Source organism: Syngnathoides biaculeatus, chromosome 7, assembly GCF_019802595.1.
Source record: "Syngnathoides biaculeatus isolate LvHL_M chromosome 7, ASM1980259v1, whole genome shotgun sequence".
NCBI classification, from domain to species: Eukaryota; Metazoa; Chordata; class Actinopteri; order Syngnathiformes; family Syngnathidae; genus Syngnathoides; species Syngnathoides biaculeatus.
Window position 1 is genome coordinate 26093047 of NC_084646.1, and position 12078 is coordinate 26105124.

Below are 12078 nucleotides of genomic sequence, written 5' to 3' on the forward strand. Positions count from 1 at the left end.
ATAGCATTGTGGATATTCATTATTTGGGACCTTTGTCACATCAAATGGTCATATGAACAAGTTTTAATCACTGCCTGTTTTACGCTTGTTTCATTCTAAAGAGAAAACACTGGAACTTAGCATGCAGATTTTCTCCGGGCATTCCGGTTTCCTCCCACATCCCAAAAACATGCAATATTAATGATTGTGAGTGCAGCTGTTTGCCTCTATATGCTATGTGATTGGCTGGCAACCAGTTCAGGGTGTATCCTGCCTCCTGCCCGTTGACAGCTGGGATAGGCTCTAGCACTACCGCGGACCCTCGTGAGGGTAAGTGGCTCATAAAAAATGGAGGGATGGATGTGTGTGTGTTTGTTGGGAAAGACTGACATTTTAGTCTTATGATCAGTAAAAATACATTTTATCAGTCCAATCCATGTTTTTGAGCAGGAATGTATGATTTAACATTTGCTTGACCCAAGTGATAACTTGTCATGATTGAAAGGGAATGTACATACATGTCCTAGTACCTTTACACAGCTGTCCTCACCTATGGTCCCACATTATTTTTTCCATAAACTGTATATCTTCGCAAATGAAAATGTAGCAAACATATCATTGGGATATTTCAATTGAAAGCCCAAAACACTTGAACAAAATTATTATTTTTTTTCAATTCATTGTAACTTTATAGAAAAAAAAATCCACCATGTGTAACAATATTGGCAAACCTCTTTATTTGGTTGCACACCCTTTGGCGGAGATGACAGCCTCCAAATGTTTCTTAATTCCATCTATAAGCTTTCTCCACTTCTCAGGTGGGATTTCCTCCAACTCTTCCTTGACAATTTTTCAAGCTCTTGAGTATTGGCAAGGTTCTTTCCCCAAATGGTATATTTCAGATTCCCCCCCAAAGATCTTCAATTGGATTAAGGTCACGACTCATTGCTGGCCATTTTAAAACAGTCTTTTTTTCCTCCCTTTTCAACCATTCCTGTGAACTTTTAGATGTGTTTTTGGGGTCTTTATCTTGTTGGAGTACCAATGCTCTTTGTCTCAAGCTAAATTTTCTTATACTGGTTAATAAATTTCCTTCTAAAATGTTTTGATAATTTTCTAATTTCATGATACCTGTGAATCACTCTTATTCGGTACCAGATGCAGCAATGCAGCCGCACAGCATTATTTGACATTAAGGTTGACTATAGGTTGGGTGTCTTTTTCTTCAAGAGCTATATTGCACAGTCTGTAAACATACGGTTTGTGTGCATTGCGAAAACGCGTTATTTTTGTTTCATCTGTCCGTAACATTGTATCTTATTTGCTCTTTTGTATCAAACAAGTTCACTACAGAAAAAACGTTTTTTTGTTTATTTTTTCAGCAGCTTTTCCTTAGTACTTAAAATTCATGGACGCCAGTGACGGTGTGCATGACTATGTCACTCGCCTCTGGCCTCTAATCACTGCTACATTTGCAGTGGTCATTTATGGATTCATACCCTGTTGCCAACGTTGTCTCCCTTGCCTGTGCATCATCGCCAACTTTTTTCAGCAATCTTTAATGAATGAATAACTCAAACTATTTGTATTAATGAAAGGTGCCTGTGTACATTTTAATGAAAGATGTCTCCCTCAACAGGACCATGAACATCTCTCAGGGTGGAGCTACTGTATGCAAGACCCAATACAGAATTTAAAACTAATCAATTTGGTTATTAGCACTTGCATAAATTAATGACCCCAGGTTAAAAAAAAATAATAAATAGAAGGGTAAACTTACCAGACATCCTCTCATAACATTAACACAGAGTCCAATACAGGGCCTGATCAACGTCAGACCCCTGCAATGGGAACAATACTGCATCCTTACTAAGCCCCGTCCACAATCTCTGGATAGTGTTGCCTTTTCGGTTGCATCCACGACATCCCCAGCCAATCTTAGCAATCGACTCACTGTTCGGCCTACGCCAAGCGCATGAGAAAGGCTGGAGACCAGGAGTTGAGGATGGGGCCCAAATGGACTGATGTCCTGCCGTGTCATTCGTAGGCAATCTTTGTAACTGGTTGAGGAAGAAGAAGAAAAAGATTTGGGTGTCGTGTGGCCAATACCAGGGTTGAGAAGTTGGCGGTAGACAAGTGGGAAGAGATCATTGAAGAAACTCCCAACTCCTTTTTCCAGAAAGGAGTTAGGATCCCCCGAAAGATGACCATTAATGTCATTGAAAAGCTGAAGCACATGGGGTCGACAGTCTGATGCGAGACTGGAGTAGGCGCTATCGAGCAAGGCGCTGGTCAAATTAGATGTAAAGGACACGAGCGAATCAAAGGTGTCTGGAGAAAAGAGAAGAGAAAGCAATTGCAAGCTGTTAAATTATCTACAGCATCTACTAACTCCTCATTCTAATTACATATACAGTACAGTAGTGTCATATATAGTACATATTTGGTCATATGTATTACTTATGTTTACTTCATTAATACACCATCCATTTTCCATATCACTTATCCTCACTAGGGTTGTAGGCATGCTGGAACTGATTCCAGCTGACTGTGGGCGAGAGGCGTTGCACACCCTGAAGTTGCCAGCCAGTCGCAGGACACATAAAAAAAACAAAAATTCACACTTACATTTTCACCTACAGGCAAACTGGAGTTTTCAGTTACCCTACCATGCATGTTTTTGGAATGTGGGAGGAAATCAACCAAAGTCCAGACAGGTGAAGCGATATTTGAATCCTGGTCTGCAAAAATGTGGGGCAGATGTGCTAACCAGTTGTCTACTGTGTGTCTGATGCAGGGGTCTCAAACTCAATTTACCTTGGGACAGCTGGAGGCAGAGTGTGGTTCACGCTGGGCCACACCCTCGGTGCAAATCAATGCGTGTAGTCTAAATTAGACATTTTTTAAAACCCCAATCTTCAAAAACACGTTTTTTAAATTTCGAAACACAAAAGATAAACAGGGAGGACAGCGGTGCAACTGGTTACAGCGTTGGCCTCACAGTTCTGAGGACATGGGTTCAAATTCCGGGCCCACCTGTGTGGGGTTTGTATGTTCTCCCGTGCCTCTGTGGATTTTTCCGGACACTCCAGTTTCCTCCCACATCCCAAAAACATGCATTAATTGGAGAGTCTAAATTGCCCTTAGGTTTGATTGTGAGTGTAAATGAAGAGTTTGTTTTCAAAACGAGACATAGCAATTTTTTTCAGATTTACGAAACTCGCGCCAAAATTATCCAGCTCCGAATGGATAATTTTGGCGCGAGTTTCGTAAATCTGAAAAAAATGCCTATGTCTCGTTTTGAAAACAAACTCTTCAAATGTTTGTTCGTCTCCATGAGCCCTGCGATTGGCAGGCCAGCATTTCATGGTGTACCATGCCTCTTGCCCGAAGATAGCTATGATAGGCTCCAACACCCCCACCATCCTTGTGAGGATAAGAGGAACGGAAGATGACTGAATAAGATGCTGATGAACATGGATGCTGGTGTAAGCAAGTTGTGTACAAAACTACTGATAAAATGCTCCAGAGCAACACTGCAATAACCTGCAGTCATTGAAACATCTTTGTCTGATTGCGTCAACCCAGTCAATATCATGCCCCCAAGAGCTCTATACCCCATCGCGATTGGTAGGTTCATCAGTAAAAGTGCCATTCATATAAAACTCGAACCTTTTTCCCCTCAATATTGGTTAGTGTGCATCTAATTAATTTTGGCAAGTACAGATCATGGAAGTAAATACCCACATAGCCATCTAATTATTTTCTATACATCTTTTCCTCATTTGGCTCATGGGTGACTTTTTGAGGCTGACTTTGGGGTAGATGCCAGTCAATAGCCGGGCAGAGAGAAAAAAGCAATCACTCACATTTATAGTCACACTTTTGGGGAAAGTCTAGCCTTCAATTAACCTAACATGCATGATTTTGCTATGTGGGAGGGAGGAAATGCTCCAAGAATGGAAAAAGATGCAACACAGGTGCAAACTCCACACATCAGGGGCTGAGCCAACAATTGATATGAGACCCACTACATCACCATGATGCCTAGAAGTGATGAGTCAATATGTACTGTACCTTAGGAAATCAATGACATTTTATAGATCAGTTGGGTTTCTGCTCCCAGGCTCCTCCCACAGTTGTGAACAGCAATTTGCAATTTAACATCCATGTTTTCTTAATTGAAGACTGTAAAATAAGTGTAGGCGGTGTGAGTTTGAATATTTTTGTGTTTGTTTCGTCAATATGTGTCATTTAATGACTTGCTGACCAGTCCAGGTTGTAATCCGTCTTTTTCTCTTTCCTAATGTTGCAGTGACCGCATACAATTACTGTTTCGAACATGGGACAAATGCAGGACTCCGAGGCAGTGACATGATGTCGAGGGTGGTTTTATTCTAGGCAGATGTCATACACAGGTGAGCAGTCTAACAAAGGAAAAGGCCCAAAATCAGGTGGCAAAAGGCAAGGTCCAAAAACATTTAAATAGTGGTCAAATAATTACTAAGGAAAAACAAGACTTAACTAGACTTGGCCCTGGTGGTACAGGAACGACGGACTGTGGCAACAAGCCAAATACACTACAAGAAGGTTGTATACTCGTGCAGACTCATGCAGTCTCATACAACGAACTGACAACTAGTAGCACAGCACACAAGGCTTAATTAGAGCCAATGAGACACAGGTGATGAGCTGTTGCAGGAGGCAGCCGTGCACAGGGCAGTGGGCTGGCCATTCTAAATTTTTCAGTAATCCAAAATAGCTTCCCGATTAATCCATCAAGTTGCTAATTTCCGCAACATAGCAATATGTACAAAAAGATGGTAATCGGCCCAATCACAGGATCTGTTGTAGTAGAGTGAACTGTTCCCTCCCATCTGCAGTGACAGTACGTCAGTGGTGTGTGTCTATGTTTGAAATTTGCCATTTGAACATGGTGATGTCAATCTATTGGCATTCTGGCACCCCTCCAGCCCCCAGCCCCATGCACACACAGACAACTGTGTGGGTATAAGGGAGAGAGAGACCCCTATTTACAGTGCTGTGAAAATTTTACCCCCTCCAAATTTCTTTTTTTCTTTTCTTTGTTTTTTTGTATCTGTTGCAAAGGGTCACTGATGGTATAGTGGTACACATGCCTGTCTTTGGCGTGGGCAGCGTGGGATTGATTCCTGCTCAGTGATGGTGTCATTATCTGCCCTGTGACTGATTGGTAAATAGTTCAGGGTGTAGTTTGCCTTTTGCGCGACGCTAGCTGGGATAGGTTCCAGCTTTCCTGTGACCCTTGTGAGGATAAGCGGACTGGATAATGGATTGATGGATTCCACACAAAGGTTTCAAATCATCAAACAAATTGTAATCACTCACAGACAACGAAAGGATGCAAAATGCTGTTTTCAAATGACAATTCCATTTGTAAAAGTACACAGAAAAAAAATCCAAACTTTTCTGAACCTCCATGAAAAAGTAATTGCCCGCAGAACCTAATAACAGGTTGTGCTATCTTTGGAAGCAATAACTGAAATCAAGTGTTTAAGACAATTGGTGATGTGTCTTTTACATCAATCTGGAGGAATTTTGTCCCACTCTTCTTTCCAGAATTGTTTCAACTCCACCATATTGGAGGTTTTTCTTGCATGAACTACCCTTTAAGGTCACACCACAGCATTTCACAGTCACTCACATTTGACGAGCGTGTTCGCACCCGCGCGCCATCGCACTCGCAAATCTGCACAGTCGAACATGAAAAATCACGTGTAAAATTTATGAGTAGAAAAAATAGGTATTGAAAGACGTTGCTTATTTTGTGTAGTCTGAACATTAATTAATTTGTATGTTTCAAAAACGTTAACAAAACAAGCCTGCTCCGAAACAATCAGCTCCGAAACACCCAGAAACAAGATATGCAAGTTAACCATACTGAGCATGTACGGAAGTGATGCCAAAAGCACAGGTTCCGAGGTGCTTCATGTACTGCAAGCGCATTTACGTCGAAACTCATCAACATCATGAGGCATGTCAAAGGAAATTCAGTTACATCAGGGGTGCTCAATGCGTCGATCGCGAGGCAGTTTTGTTTCATCGTGTGACGGCGTGCCCCCCGAAAACAAAAGACGTTCGACGATCATCCACCTCATTGCTTGATTCAGGTGTGGCCAATACGTCGAACGCACGCACATAAAGGCGTATTCTAGCAAGCCGGCCTCCTATTTACGGCAGTCGCGGCAATGCGCGCGTGCACAATGCACCCTGTCACCCCCACCCCGCCGGTCGATCGTGAGAGGCTGGCTACTGAAAAAGTAGATCTTGAAGGGAAAAAATCTGGGCACCCCTGAGTTACACTGAAAATATTTCTGGAATACAACACAGATAATGTTTCACTATATAACTATAATAAGTATGAGATTGTGATTTACTTTGACTTGATCTAAGTTCTAATGTTAAATTATTATTATTATTATATTATTATATTATTATTATTAGTCCATATCATTTTCCCCTGTGGTACCGCGTTATCTTGACATTGAAAACTTTTACCCTCTATAATCTACTGCTATCTTTCATCAATGGATTGACAATAGATAGTGCCATAAATTACGTGAGTTTATAACACTACATCATGATAAAATAAAATGATTTGATTTTATGAATATCAGGTTTGAAATTGAATGTCTATTGACCTGTTTAAAAATATCTGTCTCAGTCTGTGTAGTGGTATTAAATTATGATTATGGTATTGGGTAACAATTACATACTCAGGTGTAACAACTCGGTGAATTATTTTAAGGTCTTGAAATTCCATCCCTAATCACAAGTTGTGGAACTTAATATCTGCGGGCATGACTGGTGGACCACACCCGTAACATTATATCTGTGGCATGACTGACGATACCTGTGCATTTTTCAAATGTGAGTGACTGATTTCAATTGGGTTTTTTATATGGACTTTGAGTTGGCCACTCCAAAACCTTTTTTTTTTTTTTTAGCCACACAGAGATGGACTTGCTGGTGTGTTTCATTGTCCTGCTTCATGATCCAAGAGCGCTTGATTTTGAGGGCACAAAATGATGGCCTGACGTTTTCCTTCATTTTTTTCTTGTACATAATGGAATTCAATGTTCCATCAATCACAGCATGTTTTCCTGTGCCTTAGGCACAAAAGCAGCCCCAGACCTCTGCCACCACTCTGCTTCACTGATGGCATAACGTTCTTTTTATCAAATGCTTTTCCATTTCTACGCCAGATCTAACCGCAAACCTTCCAGAAACTTAATTTTTCACTTGTTAGTCCACAGAATGTTTCTTCAAAAGTATTGAGGATCATCAAGATGTTTTTGGGCAAGTGAGCCTTTGTATTCTTTGCTCACAGCAAGGGTTTTTGCCTGGGAACTCTCCCATGGATGCTATTTTAGGCCAGTATCTTTCCTAGGGTATAGTCATGAACGCTGACCTTAACTGAGGCCAGCGAGGCCTGCAGGTCTTTAAATGTTGTTTGAGGCTCTTTTGTGATCTCGGGGATGAGTCGTCATCGCACTATTGGAAAAATTTTAGTTGGTCATCCACTCCTGGGAAGGTTCGCCACTATTCCCAGTTTTCTCCATTTGTGGACAATGGCTCTGATAGTGGTTTGCTGGAGACCCAAAGCATTGGAAATGGCTGTGTAAGCTTTTCCAGACTCACCTTTGCCAAATTTGTGGTTAGTCACAGTGACTTAGCAAAAATGTGTGGAAGGTAACAATTACATTTTCACAGAGTGTCATAAAGGTTTAGATTTTTTTGGGTGCCGTAATATATTGAATTGTCATTTGAAAACTATATTTTGTATTTCCTTGAGTTGTGTCTCAGTGATATTAAAATTGGTTTGATTATCTGAAACCTTTGTGTTGTGATCGATATGCAAAACAAAAAAACAAAAATCAGGATACTTTTAATACTTTTTGACGGCCCTGTATCTGTGACTTGCACTACTTCATTGTTCAGTTAACATACATCTCGTTGTACAGCTGCACCAACCAAGCTATCCACATAATAAGAGATTTGTTATGCCAAAAGACAAATCATTGGATTTCAAAGACAGTACATTAATTATAAGTTTGTACATTATTCATCTTATGTTCATGAATTACCTGCACAGATGGGTTTATCTCAAAAGAAGTGGCTATTAATGAAGACCAAACTGCGACTTCAGGGGCAAGGATCAAAGCCCACGCACTCGGTGTGAACGTCTGGCCTTTATTTGTTTGCATGCCCACATCTTGGCAATAGTTACTCAAACACAAACAGCATCAAGTGACAAGGCTAAAACTCCTCCAGACATCTGACCTTCTCTCCTGTCTTGGTGATTGGATGACAGCTGTGATGTGGAAGACAGGGCAATGGGGTTTCACAGCGCTAGATAAAAGACATGCAGACGGCATATTCACAAGCACACCCATGAATGCCTACACAACAGGGATTTGGATCTGGAGAGAGTGTAAACGGGCCTGACTATAACTGCTGTGGGCATGTCTCAGTTACTTAGTGGGCTATGAGTGTGTTTAAGAGAGAGGTTCCTTTGTGATTCAGCTAATCGGTTGAAGAAAACTGGGATGACTCCATATTCATTGAATCAATTAAAAGCCAAATTCTGATTTTTAACCAGGCATTTCCAGCCACATCAACAAGATACAGTACAATCAAATGTGAAAGTCTTTGAGTTAAAGTCCATGTTACAAATGTAAATTGTATTCCATTTAGAACCCTTAGCAGACCCTTTGTTTAGGGCACTGGTGTCAAACTCAAGGCCTAGGGGCCACATCCGGCCCGCCGCATTATTTTATGAGGCCGGCGGGGGCAAAACATGTGTATCAACTTCCATGACTTTTTGTTCAAATCTGTACCAAAATTTCAGATTGTCATATCATAAATGATAATGTTGAGATATTACAAGCATTTTTATGTTACCAGACAAGAATTGTTGGAAAAACCCATTACCCTTGATTTCTGTTTCCAAAACTAGTTAAAAAATTTAATGTGTAAATATGATGAGGCAGTTAAGGATTTTTATGGTTTCACAGCCATAACAGCCTTCTAAGGGAAACCACAAGTAAGAATGTGACCCGTGACAAAAATGAGTTTGACACCAATGGTTTAGGGCAACGGTCACGAACATGGTCCCCATACCCAGGTTGACCCCATGGATCACGATTAAAACAATAGCTCACCATGATCGGCATTGTAATTTTCTATAAGAAATTACAATGTACAGCTTTTCTTCTCTATAGGATGACAGGTGCCCTTTGTCAGCAATTGTGTTTGTAACTATGGACAGAATTTGTAGGAGCAGCTGAGGCATTGGGTGGATCTGGTTTGGTGGCCTCAGTATTCCATCTCTTGTTTTGGTAGCTGATGTGCTTCTGAGTGCCATCTGTGGTTCTCAGCCGAGTGTGAAGTGGCTGGGATGAAAATTATTAGCACCTCCAAATCTGAGACCATGGTCCTCAGTCAGAAAAGGTTGGAGTCTCCTCTCCAGGTCGGGGATGCGATCCTGTGGCAAGTTTAGGCGAACAAGTGTCTTGTGGTCTTGATAACGACTGAGGGAAGAATGGAACGACAGGTGGACAGGTGGATTGGTGCAGCGTCCGCAGTGATGCGGACTTTATATTAGTCCATTGAAGGAGCTAAGCTGATAGCGGATGCAAGCACCCAAAATCAGTTTCCTCCGCAGGGTGTCTGTATACACACGTTTCTATATGCCCTGCGATTGGCTGGCAACCAGTTCCGAATGTACCCCGCCTCCTCGCCAAAGATAGCTGGGAAAGGCTGAGATAAGTGGCTCAGAAAATAAATGGATATTTTTACATAGCTCCAACATAACTATTTACAATTGAATCGAAATATGTAAAACAAAAGTTTAAAAATCTCAATTCAGATCACTTACTGATGTTATAGATAACAAACCATTGAGAAAGCAAGTGTCACAGATTTGAGGCGCGGATCTCTCGTTTTAGAGGAGGTTCTCTCAGAAAGGACTGGCACTGCTACCATGTACAATAGTTGGATTAGATACACAGGAATTGTCTTTAATATAAGGTTCAAATCCTTGTCTTTATCTTTGTCATTGCACAGATGCGTGTCTGTCGTGGTTGTTTGTGTAGCCAGCTCGATTTTACACTGCCTTTGCATTATCAATGAAGTTCAACAATCTACACTCTTTGTAACTAATTATGTGTAAGATTCCAACTTACACTTACTTTACTTTGGTAAAAAAAAAAAAAAAAAGTATCCAGGTTCCCAAGCTGTAAACGTGTCAACAGAACAAAAGTAGAGACCTTTTCCACTCCATGGCCAGACAGAACTTCACATCTCAATGTATACTTCAGTTTGTGTGGTAATAGTGTTGTTGCTTATTGGCAGTGAAAACATGAACTAGTGGGGCTTTTGCTGGAAATATATGCGAGTAGCCAATTAAGAAATTAGCAGTACTGCTAACAACTGCCTTGTGTCTGAGCATGTCTGTCATGTCATGACCATTTGCCATCGATAGTTTCATTCTAAGAAAGAGCTGAGACTAGCAGTCAAAATAATAATATTTTTTTAAAAGACAACAGCGAGTAGAACATGCTTACCATGTCTGAGTCTCATCAACTCTAACCCTCTAATAATGTGTGCACCCCATGCATATCTCTCACAAACACTCACACTCAGTGGTGAATAGTGCTGAGAGACAAGTGGACAAGCAAAGTATTCTCTCTCCGATTCAAAGCAGGCAGTTAGAGACCGACTGTTGCCCGTGACAACAACACTTTGGTGGGGATACGCACTGAATGTAAACATTCTTTGGCCGTTGCACTCTCATCGGTCACGAACAAAACCTGATTATTGCAGCCTGAGATGCGAATTGACATATAAAGCACAGAAAGATAGTAACAAAGTTTTCTTCTTCGCTTCTCCCTGAGAGTTTGCTCAGTCAGACCGTCGGGCATCAGTTGTTTGTTTGGCATGTCACTGTGGCGCCTCACTAAATAAACTGGCCTCACAACATAAACCTGAAACTATTTCATGACGTACACACAAAGGGAGAAGGGCACAGGGCTTGTAAGCACTTGACAGAATTGGTCAAGCACCAAAATCCACTGTCACTGAGGTCACTTGACACATGATTTGTGGTTTCAGGTGTCATCAATTCAAACAAAAATATGCTTATGTTTATTCAAAGGATGAAAAAAAATCCTGATAATTAATATATCTTATTCATTCATTGTTTTGTGCAACTTGCTATCCTATTGGTTAGCATGTCTGCCTCACAGTTCTGATGTTGGCTGTTGATATCTTAGCTCTTGGTTTCCTGTATGGAGTTTGAATATTCTCCCCCCATTGGCTGGGTTTTCTCCAGGTACTGAGGTTTCCTCTCCCTTTGCTCCAACGATTGAAGACTATAAACTGTCAACTAGTGTGGCTGTGCGTGTGAATGGTTGTTTGTTTTCTTGTTTTGTCACCAAATTAGTTAGGTTAGGCTCCAACTCACTCATGGCCAGAATGAGGACAAGCACTATAGAACAATTATAGAACGATATTTGATTTATCACTGACTCCAAAAGTCAGTCTCACCTTGGTAGGCTTTTCTGTGTCCAGCAATCAGATATTTCAGCTCAAAGCTGTAGGAACGAATCTTTTGCTGGGTCTCACTGCGAACAGCAGCCATGTAACTGTCCTCCATCTTACTGGTGCAGCAGCCCGGCCCAGAGTGGATACACACTTGGAGGGAGTTATCTGAGTAGATGAAGAAACAGATGTATTATTCCATTTTTTTTTGTAGTCACAAAAATACCACGAATGCTAAATATTGATACAGGATATTAGGCTCAACAAAAAAATTGTGTTTGGTGTTTTTGTTCATGGAGATTTGTCATTCTGTGGAATTACAGAGCAATGTCAGGCTCTAGATCTTGAGTCACCATTCACAGATCATAGTAAAATTATGCTTTTATTACTGTATTTATGCATTGTAGATCTGATTACATAAATTCTTTGTGAACCATTTACTTCAGCTGCTATGGCTTTTGCCTCTTATAAAAGCGAGGTAGTAAAATATTATTAAACTTATGAACTTCTGTGTTT

At 40.9% G+C, this 12078-nt stretch overlaps 1 protein-coding gene across 7 annotated transcripts in view; it reads right to left on the reverse strand.

The window, feature by feature from the left end:
- Nucleotides 1-12078, reverse strand: part of LOC133504019 (glypican-5-like) — a 68418-nt gene that overhangs the window by 49170 nt on the left and 7170 nt on the right. For 5 of the 7 annotated variants that reach the window (XR_009795883.1, XM_061826132.1, XM_061826129.1 and 2 more), the window contains exons 2-3: nucleotides 11569-11730; nucleotides 1760-2310 (exon numbers count right to left, since the gene is read on the reverse strand). Coding sequence is in view for 6 of the 7 variants with exons in the window: in XM_061826132.1 (XP_061682116.1) it covers nucleotides 1760-2310; nucleotides 11569-11730 (713 nt within the window). In the remaining variant the exon portion in view is untranslated. Of the gene's footprint in view, nucleotides 1-1759; nucleotides 2311-11568; nucleotides 11731-12078 lie in introns of those variants that run through there. The other 2 variants (XM_061826134.1, XM_061826130.1) reach the window with 2 other exon arrangements.